This window comes from Rattus norvegicus, chromosome 10, assembly GCF_036323735.1.
Source record: "Rattus norvegicus strain BN/NHsdMcwi chromosome 10, GRCr8, whole genome shotgun sequence".
Classification (NCBI taxonomy): Eukaryota; Metazoa; Chordata; class Mammalia; order Rodentia; family Muridae; genus Rattus; species Rattus norvegicus.
The window spans coordinates 55316357-55334796 of NC_086028.1; the positions used below are offsets into that span (position 1 = coordinate 55316357).

Below are 18440 nucleotides of genomic sequence, written 5' to 3' on the forward strand. Positions count from 1 at the left end.
GATAAAATATACATAAATTAATGCTGACTGTGGTGATGCACACCTTTAATCCCAGCATGAGAGGCAGAGGCCAGCAGATCTCTATGAGTTCAAGGCTGCCTGGTCTATGTAATAAGTTCTAGGCCAGCCAAAGCTATGTAGAGAACCTTTCTCTCAAATTCTATCTATTTATATATCTATCTATGTATCTATCTATGTTTCTATGTATCTATGTATCTATCTATCTATCTATTTATCTATCTATCTATCTATCTATCTATCCACTCACCTACCTATCATCCATCCATCCATCCATCCATCTATCACCATATCTCTATATAAATAAATCATTAAATTTCCTACTACCTTTGTTTTTGAGACAGGGACTTGCTATGTAGCCCTGCTTGCATTACCGCTCACAGTGACCCTGCCGCATCAGTCTCCTGGTGTGTGACACTTGAATCGAAGTCATTTTTAAGTGTTCAGCATGGCACACTGACCATATTGATATCAGCCACCAACTGCCAATCTGTAGAGTGTTTTCAAGCAACAGAAGTGAAGCCCTATAACCCACTAAGCAACTTTCTGTTCTTGCTCTCTAAGCCCAGATAATGGCTGCCCTACACTTGATCTCAGCCAAAAGGCCGAGAAGCGAGGATGATTGCTGTTCTGTCTGTTGGACTGCCTGAAGCCCCTCATACAAAAGAAGTCAGCTCGTCCTGCTCATCCAAACGAAACTCTGTCCCTTTACAGTGTGAGGACTGAGGTGGATTTTTGTCAGAGAAAGTGGCCGGCTCTTCAAACTGTAGATCTAGCTGGGAGAAGAAAGAGAACGTTTGCATTTTCTTCTTCGACTTTAGAAACCCTGTCTTGAAAAATAAAAATAACCAAGAAGGAATTGAGGGGGTGGGAGGAGATCACTGATTTGTACTTCCACATTGCGGCATCTTCAGCCCTCCACAGCTGATATGAGTCTCTGACTGAAGCTGTCTAGTGGGTTAAAACTCATTCAGTAAAAGCTGCCTGCTGCCGCCCCGCCCTCCCGGCTTTCTGTCTCAAACTTCGTGGTTAGCAGTTCCTGGGGAGAAGGAACTAAAAGACGTGAGCTGTGAAACTTAGTCTGCAGTGGCTTTTCTCTTACAGAATGCGGGTCATCTGACGGAGCAGCAGGATGTACACCAACTGTCACAAAACACATAGCCGACTTCTCTTCATTCACCGAAAGACGAAGCATAAGTTTCATTTAATTCGCAGAAAACAGCATGGCTTTTTAAAGTTTAAAAAATGATTTGTGTGTAGGTGTTATGCCTCCCCGTTTATCTGGGCATCGTGTATGTGCAGTCTCTCAGGAGGCCAGAAGAGCTTGTCAGAGGCCCTGGAATTTGGAGCTACAGACAGTTGTGAGTCACCATGTGGCTGCTGGGGAATCGAACCTGGGTCCTCTAGGAAGAGGAACCAGTTCTCTGAAACACGGAACCATCTCTCTAGCTTTCCAAAGCATTAGAGGAACTGGCCTAGGAGATGAAAGATGATGGTTATTGTTAAGCTATTCTGGCAGAAGGAAAAGAAAAGCATCCCCACAGTCACTAGGGTGACTCTGGAATCTGGATGTATGGCTCCGAATGTGTTCTGCCTATTGTAGTCCCCACCATAAGTTTTCCTCCCCATAAAAGCCGTGTCATGGACCTGCATTCTCTAAGACGGCTCTCATAGGCAATAGCTCTTCCCACCATCCAGCCTTTGAGTAAAAATGACTCTTTTCCTCCAAGTCTCATGTCCGGAGAAGTGGCTTTTGAATGGTAGTCAGAATTGGGTCCAGTACCACATTCTCAACTGATTTATTTTGGCTCTGGTTTTAGAGTTTTGATCCATGATAAGTTTACTGATTTGGAGCCATGGTGAGGAGACGGTACATTGTGGCAGAGGATGTGCACGCGGTAAGGCTGCTTGGCTCCTGACGGTAAAGTGAGAGGAAAGAGCTGGGATTTCACAGTCTCCTCGTGAAGGCTTGCCTCCCCACACTGAAATACGCTCTTCCGTGTCCCAGCAGGCACCTCTCTTACAACTTACATATTCTAATAGTGTTCTAATCTGGGGACCAAGCCTTTGACACATGGCTTTTGGGGGAACAGTTCAGATCCAAACTAGATCAGCTACCTGTACCAAGTCACCCGATCTCTTTTCTTCCAGAGGCAAATGTATTGAGCTCATAGGGTGTTGGGTTGTGAGGGTTAAATGAGAAAACCTTATTTATATAGATTGTGTGTGTGTGTGTGTGTGTGTGTGTGTGTGTGCGCGCACGCACACATGCATGGCACACGTGTGTATGTGGGGTACATGCACATGTGCCAGCGCGAATGGAGGTGGGAGGTTGATTTTTAGTATTTTTCCTATTACTCTCCTTTTATTTCTTATTTGAGGCGGAGTCTCTCTGAACCCAGAGCTTACACTGGTCCCATGGATCTGCTCTTCTCTGTCTCTTCCCCAGTGCTGGCAACATAGGTGTGTGCTGCTGTGCCTGGCTTCTTATACGGGAGCTGGGGTTACGAACTCGTCTTCGTGCTTATGAAGCGAGCCTTTTACCCAGCGAGTCATCTTCCCAGTCTCTGTAGAGCCTGCGTAGCACTCGCAGGCGTGAGGAGAGATGTTTGTGTCCCTGCACTTAGTGTGGTACTGGGGTCATGACTTCCATGTTTTGAAGAAACACTGTGGAGTGGGAGTAGAGACCCGCAGCTGGGTAATGGGTAGAGAGGGACAGGTTGGAGCGCTCGGTCCTAAGTGGGATCTCTTCGTCAGAGCCCTCTCTACTAAAAGGAGGAAGTGGACTATGGTCCCACTCCTAACCCAGAAGCCATTTGCAATTGAAACCTACTAGCAAAAGGAAATCAGTTTTCTATGATGGGTACGTCAACCTCACTCCAGGGCCAGGAGTGATTGGCCAACAGCAAAGAAACTTGGCTGTGGTATTTGTTTGTTTGTTTTGTTGTTGTTTTTAATGGGATTTTTTTTTGCCTTTTTTTTTTTCTGGTCTTGCTGGTCCTTTGCTTATTTGTTCGATAGTCTGTCTGTCTGTCTTTCTTTTCTTCCTTCCTTCCTTCCTTCCTTTCTTCCTTTCTTCCTTTGAGAGAGAGGAGAACCTGGGGAGGAGTAATGGAGCGTGAAGAGGCTGGAGATGGGGGCCTGGTGCTGAGCACCTAGGAGGCTGTGTGCCAGGGTCACAGGCTCAGATTGGGCAAGAACAGGGAACGGATCTGTAGGTCACTCCGCTCCTGGTCAGAGATATTTGGAGAAATCAACTGTTCTGGAAAATAAAGAGGCAGGAAGTGAAACAGGGGAGGGATAGAGAGGAAACTGCGGACTGTATCCTGGCCCTCCACATCTGCATCCCTGCTTCCCTTCCGACATGGTGTAATGAAGGGCGAGATGACGTGTGTGTGTGTGTGTGTGTGTGTGTGTGTGTGTGTGTGTGTGTGTAAGAGAGAGAGAGAGAGAGAGAGAGAGAGAGGTGTGTGTGTGTGGTGTGGTGTGTGTGTGTTTGTGTGTGTGTGTGGTGTATGTGGTGTGTGTGTGTGTGTGTGTGTGTGTGTGTGTGTGTGGTGTTGTTCAAGGAGACCTTATGTAGGAGGAGATCTCCTGTCTCCCTTCTCTGGTTGTAAGAACAGAAACATGTCCCCTACCCCCACTACTCACTGCTCGAGTTCCAACCGTGTTTCTATTTCTATTTACTGTCCAAAGTCCCAGAGGCAGGAGATGACAGTTTAGATGGACTTAGACATTCAGACAGGCCTCTTGCCTAGATCAGCCCCCTCCTCCTTCTCGCCTGCTGTCCTGCTGTCCCAGGTTTAACCCCTCTTTCTCCTTGGACTCAGGCTGCCTCCGGAAGCCAGAGTCAGCTCTCTATACATTTAACAGGTAACTGAGGTAGTGGGAGGCAGGTGGGACTGGGGACGCCTAGAGCTAAAAGCAAGCATGATTTAGGGACTCTGAGTGGAGGGACGAGAGGGTGTTGTGTAGTCTGCTCTGTGAGAGTATGGAAGGAAGGCTGTGGCCTCAGTAACAGCCAGGCCACCTCCTGGGAAGGAAAGAGCCTCCAGTAATTCGTGTCTTTTCCCAAACGAGTCTCTGACCTCTCAGCCACTCTCCTTGAGCTACTCAGGTCCTCTATGTCCTTCCACAGGAATTCAAGTCTTAGCACAAACCCAATTCTAGCTCTAAGGAAATCTCAATTCAGTCCCAGATCTGTCTCCAGCCTGAGGGCCCATCATGGAGAAGGACTTTCAAGATATCCAGCAGCTGGACTCTGAGGAAAACGACCATCAGCTCATTGGCGATGAGGAACAAGGCTCTCATGTGCAGAATCTTAGGACAGAAAATCCACGTTGGGGAGGCAAGTGTCCAGTTTCTGGGGCCTCTCTGGGATCCTTGTCTCAGCTGCCAACTCCTCTCTCTCTCTGTGAGGACTCTCTCACTCTGAATCAGTGACCAGGGTGCTCCTGAGTCTGTCCTACTCGGGGTCATTACTGTTTGATGAAGCACCGTGACTAAAGCGACTTGGAGAGGGAAGGGCTTATTGGGCTTCTACTCCATCACCACAGTTCATTATTGAAGGACAGGAACTCACATAGGGCAGGAAGCTGGAGGCGGGAGCTGATGTAGAGATCACGGAGTAGAGCTGCTTACTGGCTTGCTCCTCATGGCTGGCTCAGTCTGCTTTATTATAGAACCCAGAACCACTAGCCCAGAGATAGCCCCACCCACAATGGGCTGGGCCCTTCCCCATCAATCACCTAGTAAGCAAATACCCTACAGGTTTGCCTACAGCCACATAGTATGGAGGCGTTTTCTCAGTGGAGGCTTCCCCCTTTCTGATGACTCTAGCTTGTGTCAAGTTGACATAATACTAGTCAACACAGTGACCCTCTGCATGTGAGCTGCTGATACCTCGGAGTGAAGGGTCCCAAGAAAAGGGTATGCTAAGGAGTGAGGGAACACCTGAGAGCTAGGGATGAGTCTTCCCCCAACTGCATGTGTGTGTGCATGTGTGCATTTGTGCATGTGCATGTACATGTGGGTGTATATGTGTGTGCAGTGTGGAAGTACATGTGTGCATGTACATGTGTGTGCATGTGTGTATGTACATGTGTGCATGTGTGCATGTGAGTGTATATGTGTGTGCAGTGTGGAAGTACATGTGTGCATGTACATGTGTGTGCATGTGTGTATGTACATGTGTGCATGTGAGTGTATATGTGTGTACAGTGTGGAAGTACATGTGTGCATGTGCATGTATGTGCCTAGGAGGAATGCAGCCCCCAGGACTGGGGTGCGGCAATGAGTTGGGTGTGGAAATGTGCACAGAGATCCCGGGTGATTCTCACTTTTTTTCTGCCTGAATCTTCTTCTTGCACATTTTGAACACAGGCCCCTCATGATTGTGGAAAGCTTTTAGGGTAAGAGAGATCCTGCCCTGGGCTAGTTACCCAGTGTGTTCCAGACACTGTGGTTTCATCTCAGAAGAAACCTGGGACTTACACCTCTCTGTCACATCTCTAATGTTTTACACGTGTGTGGTCCAGCCACGGCATCTATGTCAGCATCCTGTCTGTGCTAGCATCTGTGTCGCTTCTGAGTCCTGTTCAGAAGATCCTGGGATCTCATTTTGAGGAGATTCATTTATTGCTTATTTATTTTTGATACTGCGATTCGAACCCAGGGCCTTGCACATACAGGCAAGAGTTGGATCACCGAGACCCCTGCCTGCTTTGTCAGTCTGTCCATCTCCTTAGTTTGAGGTTTTCTTTCTATTTTGTTTTGTGACAACTGGATGCTGAACACCGTGAGTTCTGTCTTGCTGGGTGCTGGGTGCTGGGTGCTGGGTGCTGAGTGCTGAGTGCTTTTATTTTTATGTTAAAAACTTTTTTAATTGGATATTTTTTATTTACATTTCAAATGTTATTCCCTTTCCCGGTTTTGCAGCCATTCCCAGCCAATAAGCCTCCTATCCCCTCCCCCTCCCCTTCGTCTATAAAGGGGTTCCCCCTCCCCAACCACTCCCCACATTCCCCTAAACTGGGAGGTCCAGCCTTGGCAAGACCAAGGGCTTCTTCTTCCATTGGTGCCCAACAAGGCCATCCTCTGCTACATGTGCAGTTGGAGCCCAGGGTCAGTCTCATGTATAGTCTTTGGGTGGTGGTTTAGTCCCTGGGAGCTCTGGTTGGTTGGCATTGTTGTTCTTAGGGGGTTGCAAGCTCCTTAAGCTCCTTCAATCCTTTCTCTAATCCTCCAGTGGGGACCCCCTTCTCAGTTCAGTGGTTTGCTGTGAGCATTCGTCTCTGCTAGCATACTCTGGCTGGGCCTCTCAGGAGCCGTGTTTTTATACTCTGGTTAGTCTTTAGTTTCCTGGGATGCAGGAAAGTGGCTTAGGACCTGTCTGACTCTTTGCACCCTAACTGTTTTGGGTTTCAGGCTTTCAGGCTGTCTCCTCAACTTGGGGAGTCTGCTAGACTCTGTCCCAATTTCTCTTCTCTGTCCAGTGGCCTGAAAAGTTTCTCTAGGGCAGCGAGTAGTGAGCTGGGCAATTTGAGGACTCATTCATTTTCCTGGCTTTCAGGGATTAACGCTCTTCATGGCCTGATGTTCAGTGTCTTGAAAATTGTTCTTTAATATATATGTATATATGTGTGTATGCATGCAAGTATATATATGTGTGTATGCATATAGATGTATGTACGCATGAATGTGTATATATGTTTGTGTATGTGTATACATGTATGTGTATGTATGAATACACATGAATATGTGTGTATATATGCATGCATGTATGTGTGTATATATGTGTTTTTTAATTAATTTTTTTCTGAAATAAGATTAAATCTGACAGCTTCTGTTTTGTCTTGAGTAGAGCATTTCAAATATGCTTACACAGTACTTTCTGTTTTAATCAATATTTCCCAGAACAACTGAATCAGGTAGCTACTTTTTTTCATTGTCATCTTAAACATGAAAAAATGAGGTCACTAACAGACTGAATGATGCCAGACCTGACTGGTGGCTCAGCTGGTTTATTCCTGCCGGGCTGGCAGGGTCAGGGACACAGGTAAGTTGGGAATCAGGAAGAGGGCTTCCTGCATGAACAGTCTAGCAGAAGCAGTCAGGGGTTCCGCTGTTGATTTTCAGCTGGGGAGATGGGTCGGAAAGCGCTTCTAGTTGGAGTATTCTATACCTTCCCGTGATGCTCAGACAGAATGCGTCTGACTAGGAAACTTACAGGTATGTGTTGGCTCATGTTTCTTAAGTCTGGGAAGCCCAGCACTGAGGGCTGTGTCTGGCAGGGCCTTTTCATGTTTCATGCATCAACCCAAAGCAGGAGAGCCCAGGGAGGGTGAATGGGACAGCAAAGGTGTGTGTGTGTGTGTGTGTGTGTGTGTGTGTGTGTGTGTGTGTGAAGGGGACTGCAAAGAGGAAGCTTTTAGTAAGACTGCTATTTTGCGATGATGTCATTAATTCATTTAGGAGGGCAGAGCCTAACCACCTTTCATTCAGGTTCTCCCTCCCAACGGTGGTGCTCTGGGGATCATAATGAGGGGTACGGCCCCATCACAACAGAGAGGAACACAGGTTTCAGGAGGGTGTCAGGGGAGGTGAGAGGCAGGGAAGGTTGTGCTTAAGGGCTTGGGATTGAGGAAAACTCTAGTTAAGTTGGGGTCCTAAGTACGGCTGCCATGGAGGGAGAGCATTGGTATGGACAGGTGGAATTCTGGATAGCCACTCTTAGAGGCAACATCTGACTCAGTTACAGCAGTAGGAAATGACTTCAGGAAGATGTGACCTCCAGGATGCGGGGTTGCTTGGGCATGGTGGTACTGAGACGGGGAAGGCTACAGAGGAGCCTGAGTGCAGGTGGATGGTACAAAAGCATGGGAGGGGCTGGGAGATGAGTCCCTCCCCTGGTCCAGGCAAGGCAAGCCGGTTCATGTAGGTGAAGATGTTGGTGTGTAACAGTGTGTGGATGTCTGTGAGTGTGAGCGTGAGCAAATGTGTTAGACTGGTAAGAGGAAGCACGGGAGTGGGGGTCAGCAGGCAGGAGAGGTGACTGCGGGAAGATGGGGAGGCTACAGGGACAGCGCACCAGTGACATTGAGTTCCTGGGGATGGGGGCAAGGGTGGTGGGAGTTGGGGGGGAGGTTTTGATTTGGAGGAGATGAGTAAAGTAGGTGGCCCGCACAATGGCTTTTGGGTCTGTGCTTTACAGTGGGATAAGCTGGACTGGATAATCCCAGCGGAAGTGTGAAGGAATGGGTTGTTTAGGATTGGGCTTGTGGGAGTGGGTATAAGGGTATTGACTAAGGGGAGCACAGGACCTAGTCTGTCAACACTCCATTCTGAAGGGACAGGGGCTGGGGAAGGTCAGAGGTGATCTGCGGGTCTCTGACTCATGGGCAGGAAGAAAAACCACATAGACCTCCTTTTGTAGGGTGTTTAGAAAAGGCCAGTTCTGCATCCTGGTCTTCTCTATGTTCCCCTGTTCCCAGGTGTGAGATCTCATCTGTGTGCACAGCTGGTAAATCTTATGTCACGTGCATGTGAGTGCTTGCCCATGCACATGTGGGTGCATGTGTGTAATTTTATGTGTGTATGAGAGAGAGTGTGTGTATGTAGGCTCAAAATCCATCTAATTTCCTCATCCCACACCTGATTTTCCCTTTTGCCCAGCCTGTGCCTCCTCAGACTTCTGTGCCCCTGTCCCCTTCTGTGTCTTGTTCTCAGTGTCTAGTCTTCTGGAATTGTTTCCTGACTACCTTCCTCCCCCCGCCGGCCCCCACAGGACAGCCTCCTTCCAGGCCCTTTCCACAGCGCCTCTGCTCCAAGTTCCGCCTCAGTCTGCTCGCCCTGGCCTTCAACATTCTCCTGCTGGTGGTCATCTGTGTGGTTTCATCCCAAAGTGAGGTCATGGCCTGGGAGGGATGAGGCAAGGATGGAGAAGTGCTCTGGGGAGTGTCTGGGCAGAGGGGAGGAAGGGAAGGAGAGGCAGAGGCACCCTGGGGGCAGGTTCTGGGTGCAGTGGTGATCAGTGGTGGGGTAGCGAGATGAATGGCGGTAGAAGTGATGGGTGACGTGGGGTCAGTCACATGCGCAGTGATGTGGACACGCTGTGACACAGCTGCACACCCATCTGGTTCCAAATGTCTCCCGACAAGGCATGCAGCTGCAAAAGGAGTTCTGGACCCTGAAAGAAACCTTGAGCAACTTCTCCACCACCACCCTGATGGAGTTCAAGGCTCTGGACTCCCACGGTGAGTTGGGCAGGGTAGCTGGCCCTTGTTCATCGTGCAGATTTGATGGGCGTGGTTCTGGGGGTTGCAGCAGGAGTGTGCTCACAGGCTGTGGGGACAAAAACCTGCGGAGAGGAGCAATCCAACCAGAGGGACCAGCAAGGCTTTTGACAACATGGGCCCTGACCTAAGGAGGTTGGGCAATGAGTCTGGGCAGGAGGTGACATGGTGGCGATTAGTCCTAGGCAGAGACAAGCAGAAGCCATGATGGCTGGGAGGTGTAGAAGGCCACTACATCTTAGGACTGTGTACACTTTTTGTGTGACAGGAGGTGGTGAGTGACAGGCAGTGGTGAGGGGTCAGAGATATGGAGGGGCCAGGCCACAGCACAAGCTGTGTGGACTGAGTGGGGCTTGGCTTGAGAACATGGAGATCCAGTGAAGGAGTTTAAACAGCACAGTGGCCTCGCTCGGGTGAGGTGGGAGTCTGGGTGGTAGATAAGTAGCATATGGGACAAGGTAGTGGACTCTTAGGGACACCCAGGCGTGTGCAGCAGAAAAGCACTTAGGAGTCAGACTGATGGGGAAGCCAATTACCATCCCTCTTTTTCAGGAGGTAGCAGGAATGACAACTTGACTTCTTGGGAAACCATACTGGAGAAAAAGCAGAAGGACATAAAAGCAGGTCGGAGATTCCCCTCCCACACCTTTCTGGGCCATCATGATGTGTTGTATGCCGTGCGTTGTGTGCTTCCCCAGAGCCATGTGTCTGCTGCATCTCTGCCCGTGTGCTTGCTCCTTAGATCACTCCACGCTGCTCTTCCACCTGAAGCACTTCCCCCTGGATCTGCGAACCCTGACCTGTCAGCTGGCGTTCTTCCTGAGCAACGGTAGGGTAGGGACAGGAAATCTCAGTTTCAGTGTGGCAGTCTCCTCCAGCCGGATCCCAGTTCCCTCTGTTCTTCTCTTCCTTCAGGCACAGAATGCTGCCCCGTTAACTGGGTGGAGTTTGGTGGAAGCTGCTACTGGTTTTCTCGGGATGGGCTCACCTGGGCTGAGGCTGACCAGTACTGCCAAATGGAGAATGCCCATCTGCTGGTCATCAACTCCAGGGAGGAGCAGGTGAGGAAATCTGTAGGTAGGTTTGATGAAGTGGCCTGACCAAGTCTTTGTACTGACCTATTATTATTTACTTTAAATAATTCTTCCTCTTCCTCTTCCTCTTCCTCTTCCTCTTCCTCTTCCTCTTCTTCTTCTCCTCCTCCTCCTCCTCCTCCTTCCTCTCCTCCTCCTCCTTCCTCTCCTCCTCCTCTTTCTCTTCCTCCTCCTCTTCCCCTTCCTCTTCCCCCTTCTTCCCCTTCCTCTTCCCCCTTCTTCCCCTTCCTCTTCCCCCTTCTTCCCCTTCCTCTTCCCCCTTCTTCCCCTTCCTCTTCCCCCTTCTTCCCCTTCCTCTTCCCCCTTCTTCCCCTTCCTCCTCCTCTTCCTTCCCTTCCTCTTCCCCCTTCTTCCCCTTCCTCCTCCTCTTCCTCCCCTTCCTCTTCCTCCTTCTTCCCCTTCCTCCTCCCCTTCCTCCTCTTCCTCTCTCCTTCCTCCCTTCTCCCCTCCTCTTCCTCTTCCTCCTTCTTCCCCTTCCTCCTCCTCCTCTTCCTCTCCCCTTCCTCCCTTCTCCCCTCCTCTTCCTCTTCCTCCTTCTTCCCCTTCCTCCTCCTCCCCTTCCTCCTCCTCTTCCTCTCCTTCCTCCCTTCTCCCCTTCTCTTCCTCTTCCTCCTCTTCTTCCTCTTCATTTTAAAAACCAATGAGTCCAATTAGTGATACCAGTACATGCATGGGTATAGAGTCATCCATTGAAGCATGGGCATCTAATGGGGGGTGGCTTAGGTGTGTTTCTGGACATGACAGCTGTTGCACACACGAAAACACACAGTGGCTGTGGTTGCACGCACAAGACCTGAATAAGATCAAGCCAAAATCCCAGGATGGAGGAAAGCCTTGGATGAAGGACCATTGGCAGCTGGCTGCTGGGTGAGGAAGGAGCAGTTTTCTTCCTGGGCGCATTTCTTATTTGTAACCTAAAGAAGAGTACAGAAGAGTGTGGTAGGGGTCATGGTGGAACAATAACTGGTCCTAAGAAGTGGGAGCCAGGAATCAGGAGTGGCATGAAGCCAGGGACAGGTGACCAAGTCTGATAGAATGCTGGCCAAGATGACTTTAAGGCTAGAGCTTGGGAGCCAATCCAGTACAGGGACTGAGAGTCCCTTCTGGCTGTATAGGTTGTAGGCTGTGGCAAAAAGAACAGAATGGGGGGGGGGTGGGGATTTAGCTCAGTGGTAGAGCGCTTACCTAGGAAGTGCAAGGCCCTGGGTTTGGTCCCCAGCTCTGAAAAAAAGAACCAAAAAAAAAAAAAAAAAAAAGAACAGAATGGGAAGACTTAAATGGCTCCCTGCAGTGGGTCCTTGGGTCCTCATTGACCATAAGTGTCCTGTGTCTTCCTTCCCCACTACCATTCCCAGATAAAGATCAAAGTTCATGGTGGGAAACCAACCTGTTAGAGTGGGCGGAACAGTTTCTCACAAGGAAGGTAATAATGATAGTGTTTACAGCAGCACCTACCACAGCCTGGACACGTTCATGAGTTCATTCATGTCTTTAGCCCTTAAAATCTCATTGGGTGGGCACCAGGGAAGACAGAGGTTAAGTAATGTGCCAAGGAGCCAGCAAGTCATGATGCAGTCAGGGTGGAGACCCACCTGGCCTCTTTGGTCAGTGTTTTCACTACCGTTTACAGTGCTGAAGCAATGAAGCCATTTGATGCGGAAGTCAGAATATATTTCCTATTTGCTGTCTGTCAGGCTGTGCAAGTGATTTTCATGGTAATTTCAAGCACATTTTGATTTACTGATCAGACTGGAGTTGGCTAGTATTTCGTTAACTTTGACACAGGAAAACATCGGCTTTATGTAATGCAGCTGGAGTTGGCTCACGAGTCCACGATTCCAGCTTTTCGGTGGGCCATGCTGTCATCCTTCTGAAGGTCCCACTTAAGGCCTCTGCCTTGGCCTCATCTCTGGCTGGCAGACAGGTGTGGCCCTTGGCTTTATTTAGTCTCTCTCCATTATTCAGTGCCAACCCTTTTTGGACCTCTGTGTTTTAGATTAGTGGTTCTCAACCCTGGGGACCAAATGTCAACAACCCCTGCCTCTTACTTTCGAACATTCTGATTTAGTCCACGGCTCGTGTCAGGATTGCTCGGCAGAGTGCTGCCAGGAACCAGGAAGGTTAAGGGGTTTATCCCACCGAGTGTTCGGCACTGTGGTTTTGATTAGGAAAAAAATTTAACAAGAGTGAAATTTCTCAGTGTTTAGGAGGACCATGAGGAAGCTTTTTCTCATTCCTCCCTCTCCCTCTGCCTCTGCCCTACCACAAATGCTCCTCCAACCCTTCCCTGACTTCGGTCCCTTTCCTACTTTGGAGCTGAGGTCTTGTTTTGGTGTCCAGCCTGGCCTCGGACCCCTGGGTTCAGGTGATCTTCCTCCCTCAGACTCCTGAATACCTGAGATGATTTTAATAAGTAGATGTATCTTTCATATTTAGTTTTCAAGGTTTCTAATTACATGTTTTTATTTAGGTGTGTGTGTGTGTATGTGTGTGTGTGTGTGTGTGTGTGTGTGCACTCCTGTGTGGGAGTGCAGGGCCGAGTGTGCATGTACTTGCCATTAACACAGAAGCTAGAGAGGATGTTGTGTGTCCCCTTCCAGCATCCTCTGCTTCTTCCTCCTAAGTAGGGTCTTTTTCTGACCCTAGAGGCTCATAATTTTGCTAGACTGGAAGCCTGGAGCTCTCAGACATTGTCTTATTTCTGGCCTGTTTCGTGTAACTTTACAAATCCATGTTAGCTCTAGACTCAGTAGCCACCCGTTCCTCCTGGCCCTGGTTCCCTGGGCTAGCTTGCCAAGCCACCCAAACCCATCCTTCCCGAGAACATCTACACCGACAGCCAATGACCGCTCCGCAGTCTCGTCCTCTCTTGCCCACCTAAATCGACACAAATGGAAAACACCAGAAAGCCTAAATATTTAATACCAGCCAGATTTGTGTCAGTAAATCTCCAACCCCAATACGTCCATGCAAAGAGCACACAACTCAGTTATAATATTTATAAGCCGTACGCCTAGATTGGGCAGATTCACCCCTACACTGCTCTGTTCCCCAGCTGAGATTCCTTGCTACTCATGACTTCTCCAGGTCACGTGGTTCTGCTCCATTTTCCACCTCCTCTTCTACTCTTTTCCTCTCTCTCTTCATCCTCTCTCTCCCTCTTTCCTCTCCCTCCTCTAAGGCTTCCAGCCCCACCTTTCCTTTCCACCGCCCAATCACAGGCTTTAGCCTTTGTCTGACCAGTTAAAATGGGGAGCAGGTTCACACGGAATCACGTACAGGATCCGCTCCTCGCTCCTCGGCAGGATTAGCATCAAAATACAAACAGCGGGGCTGGGGATTAAGCTCAGTGGTAGAGCGCTTACCTAGGAAGCGCATGGCCCTGGGTTCGGTCCCCAGCTCCGGGGGGAAAAAAAAAAGAACCAAAAAAAAAAAAAAAAAAAAAAACAAACAGCACCAGGCAGTCCACCACACTGGGCACTCTTGGAACCAGGGTTACAGGCATCTGTTGAGGCATCTGGCTTGTTATGTAGTTGCTGGATTCTGAACTCAGGTCCTTATGCTTACGGAGCAAATGTTCCTAATTACTGAGCCCGCTCTCCAGCCCCATTCTCCATCTTCACATTTGCTTGTGAGATGAGCTTGTTTTTCTTCCCACGGTGTTGTGGAAGATGAGTAGTTTGTTTTTAGTTACTGTAGTGGTGATGTATATAAAACTCTAAATGGAGGGCTGAGGTTTATTGGCTTCAAAAACTAAGTACAAGTGTCCAGAGAGATGGGCCAACAATTTAAAAGCCACTGCTGTTCTTGCTGAGAGCTGAGATTCTGTTCCCAGCACCCACATGAAGGCTCACAACACCTGTAACTTCAGTTTCAAGAGACTCGATACCATCTTCTCATCTCCTTGCATACCAGGCACACACACAGTGCACAGACGTACATGCAGGAAAATGTATACTCATAAAATAAAATGAATAAAAATCTAAAAATTAAAAAAAAAATCCCTAAGAGTTTATATAACTTTTCATATGAAAGATGGGAAAAGCATCTTTTTTCCCCCTGAGACAAGATCTCATGTAGCTCAGGTTAGCCTTGAATTTGCTATGTAGCCAGAGGAGCTCTTGAACTCCTGACCCTCCTGCCTTTGCTTCCTGGTTCATGCGGTGCTGGTGGGAGTAGACTTAGGGATTCCTGCATGTTGGATGGGTGGGGTGCCAGCTGGGCTGCATCATCCACTCTAGCACAGGTCTCCTTAGGGTGCGTTGTCCTCAAAAACAACGATCAAAGGTCTGTGGAACATGTGGCTTGTATGCTCAGCTGTCAGGGCTGGGCAGCCACAGCTGCTTGTGATGTCCACACCCCGCTTCCACCCTGGGGGGAGGGGCAGGAGTTCTGCAACAGTTTCATTATTGTTACTGTTTCCAGTGTGCACAGTTCCTTCTTATGTCCACTTAGGAAAGGGCAGATGGATGATCCGAATTGGTCCTCTAGCACTGTTTGATGACTCCCCCCTCTGCCTCGAGCTCCAGGATGGGATTTTGATTGTATACATTTGTCTTAGTCATTCAGTTTCCTTGGTGATGCGATTAGAGACCACAGAGAGCATCAGGTAGCAGCAACTTGAACATCCTGTCTCCAGGTCCCTTTGCTCCATCCCTGTTGATATTTCTGAATCTGTGAAGTAGCCTCCCTGGCCCTTGCAGCTGCTTCTTCACACACAGGACATTGTCCTACATGTAGAATTCTAGATTTTATGGGCGCTGCTGTTCACAGATTCTGCTCTTGGATAAGAAACCATGGTCTCCGGAGAGTGTGAGGGGAATTGGACAGTTTTTCTCCAAATGCAGGTAGGATAGCATTTCTCCAAATGCTATCAAAGGAGATTGTTAGAGTGTGTGCTGGTCAAACTGACCCTCTGCTTCCTTTATAAAACCAAGTGACCAATCATTTCCTTGCAACCATACAAAAACAATGGAACTTAGATTCCCAGGAGCAGCCACATATGTCAGAGCAAATGGTTCTAGTCCTACGGAGCAATCTGTAAGCACAGGGATGTTTGCACGGACGCCCCTGACAATTCCCCGGCTCTAGGCCGGTTGCCTTCCATCCAAGCATCTTTCTACCCTCAGTGGAAACTGTCAGACCCCATGTAGCCAGGTCAAAATGCAGTTTTGGGTGGTGGGCCCGAGTATGGAAACGCTGGGACCTGGCAAACCTCAGGAAATGACATCAAAATCACAGCAAGAGGACGAGGGGCCAAGAGGGAGACAACTGAAAGCAAGGTACTTCGTGGGTTCTGGGATCTGCGGTCCAGCAAGGGCAGGATCCCAAAGATGCTGTGTGCAGAAGATGGAGTTGCCATAACAACAGTGCTAGGAATGGAGTGAAAAGTGGGCCCAGACTGGAAACAGGATGGTTGTCACAAGCTACATACTGGTTGGCTTTCTAGGTAATAACTTTCTAATAACTACCTTGCAAAGGGAGTTACTATGGCACCAAACTTGGAAAGGTACTAAGGCTCAAGAGAGACCATCAGTGCAAAGCACTTAGTACAGCACCCAGCCCAGTAAATGTTCATTTAGCCACTCCTGTGGAGGAGCAAGCAGGGACAAAGCTGCTGGTCGCTGGGGCTTCAGCAGGGGCGGGCTGGAGTGTGGCTCCTCCATGCGCAGATGGATAAAGGATGAGGCAATTTGCTCTCCTGATTGTTTTTCCAGGAATTCGTTGTAAAGCACAGGGGCGCGTTTCACATTTGGATAGGTCTCACCGACAAGGATGGCTCCTGGAAATGGGTGGATGGGACGGAATATAGAAGTAACTTCAAGTAAGTTACCTCCCGCATCTCCCTGTGAGTTTGCTCCAGGGACAGCCGCCTGGTCTTTCACATCAATGGACTCCCATAGGGCCAGTTTCCCCAGTCTTCTTCTTCCCGACCCTGCTCCCCCATTTCAAAGCCTGTGCATCTTCAACCCTTCAACCCTTCCAAGGCTGTGCTTTTTTGAGGTGGGGAACTATGGGGAGGTGGGGAGGCTGGACCTTGAGCTTTCTTTGGCTTACCTTCTTAGGAATTGGGCTTTCACTCAGCCAGATAACTGGCAGGGCCATGAAGAGGGGGGAAGTGAAGACTGTGCTGAAATCCTGTCAGATGGCCTCTGGAATGACAACTTCTGCCAGCAGGTGAACCGCTGGGCTTGTGAAAGGAAACGGGACATCACCTACTAGGAGTCTGCTCTACTATGTCTTTGTCAACCCTCCCCCCAACCCCCGCATCACTCATTAGGAGTCTGCTCTACCATGTCTCTGCCCCACCCCATCACCGCATCACCCCAACATTTTCACTGGGGATATTGGAGCAAGAAAGAGAGACAGAGTCCCAGGCATGAGGGGGGTTATGGGAGAATGGAAAGGGGGTGGCTCTATGGTCTCATACGTTAGGAAGACTGAGATTCCACCCCTCTTCACAACTTATTACAATTGTTATAAATTTCAACAATGGAGTAGGAAAGAAAAAAATAAACAATACCAGAAACTCATGTGGCCTGGTTATTTGGAACTACAAAAGAGGGAGGAGGCAAGGTCTGAGGCCTTGAAGGACGTTCCTTCACACACCAACGTATCAAGCAGGAAGCAGGAACCTCAGTGGCTAGCATCTAGATGGACTGGGGCTGCTGGGTACAACCTCAGAGGATCCTGGGGGGAGGTGTGCTCTAAATTCAAAGTTTCAAGGTGTTCCCAACCTAGTTTTCAGGGAATGCCCTCACTCTAATCCAAGCCTCTGGAGGAGGAAGGCATACACATACAAACACACACACACACACACACACACACACACACCACACACACACACACCACAAACACACATATGCACATACCACACACACACCAACACACTCACACACACCACACACACACACCACAAACACACATATGCACATATCACACACACACCAACACACTCACACACACCACAAACACACATATGCACATACCACACACACACCAACACACTCACACACACCACACACACACAGACCAACACACACACACACCATACACACACACACACACACCACACATACCACACATACCACACACAGATGCACATACCACCCACACAAATACACCACACATGACACACTCATATAGACACACACACCACACCCACTCACACATATACACTACACACCACACACACACATGCACACACACACACACACACACACACACACACACACACACACCCCAAGGTTCCCCTCCTCCCTCCACTTCGCCCTAGGGTAACCATTTCCAGTGTATCCTCTCAGGGTGTTTTCTGTACACCCACACATGCAATGCTACGTAGAATCAAGAGCTCCTTCTCTGTGTCTCTTTCTCTTTAGTGCTGCAATGTGTATGGCCATTCTTCTAATTGCTGTCAGGACCTGACAGGATTTTACCTCACTGAGTGTAGCAGCTGTGGAGAAATCTGATTATGGATGTGCCATGCTTTATTTGATTATTCACTATGATGGGCAAAGGTTGGCATCTCTGATTGTCTTCCTCTATAATACTGGAAGCTCTCGATGAGTTTCCAACACTTGGTCACATACTTTCACTGCCCCCTTAAGTTAACCTGGTGGGAATGAATTTGAACAAGATGCTGGGAACCGGGAAACTTCCATTAAGACAGCCATTCCTGGTTGCAAGCATGGACAGCCCCATTCCCAGGGTCTTGTCATTTGCAGCCCCTGTGGCCTCTAGTCCAGCTCTCAACAGAGTCCTCATTGCTACCTGAGTAGTATGCATTTCTACCAGCCTCTACGCTCTGACCCCAGGTTTGCTCATTACATTCTGCAACCTAAGCCTCATGTTCTCCAAATGCTTTCAAGTCCCCTGGGCAGACTCCAAAGCTTAAGAGATACATCGCAGGCAGCCATGGCAGCCGTCCTTCTGCTCATTTTCTTGATCAGCTGACTCTCTATTTGCTTTCACAAAGTATCCAAGAGAAAACTGGAGGGAAGAAAGGAACTATTTCAGACCAGAGCGCTTGGCTCCA

The 18440-nt window shown here is 48.9% G+C and overlaps 1 protein-coding gene across 2 annotated transcripts; it reads left to right on the top strand.

The window, feature by feature from the left end:
* The first annotated feature begins 3725 nt into the window (after window positions 1-3725).
* Window positions 3726-16938, top strand: Asgr2 (asialoglycoprotein receptor 2). Of its 2 annotated transcripts, none has more exons than XM_006246676.5 (9): window positions 3726-3891; window positions 4157-4366; window positions 8804-8920; window positions 9177-9272; window positions 9864-9935; window positions 10054-10140; window positions 10227-10372; window positions 16123-16229; window positions 16471-16938. In XM_006246676.5, the coding sequence occupies exons 2-9, from the start codon at window positions 4243-4245 to the stop codon at window positions 16625-16627; spliced, it is 906 nt and encodes a 301-aa protein (XP_006246738.1). In that variant the 5' UTR covers window positions 3726-3891; window positions 4157-4242; the 3' UTR covers window positions 16628-16938. The 2 variants fall into 2 exon arrangements, with proteins under 2 accessions (XP_006246738.1, NP_058885.1); NM_017189.3 differs by having other exon boundaries at window positions 3753-3891; window positions 4211-4366; window positions 16471-16931.
* The last annotated feature ends 1502 nt before the right edge of the window (window positions 16939-18440 follow it).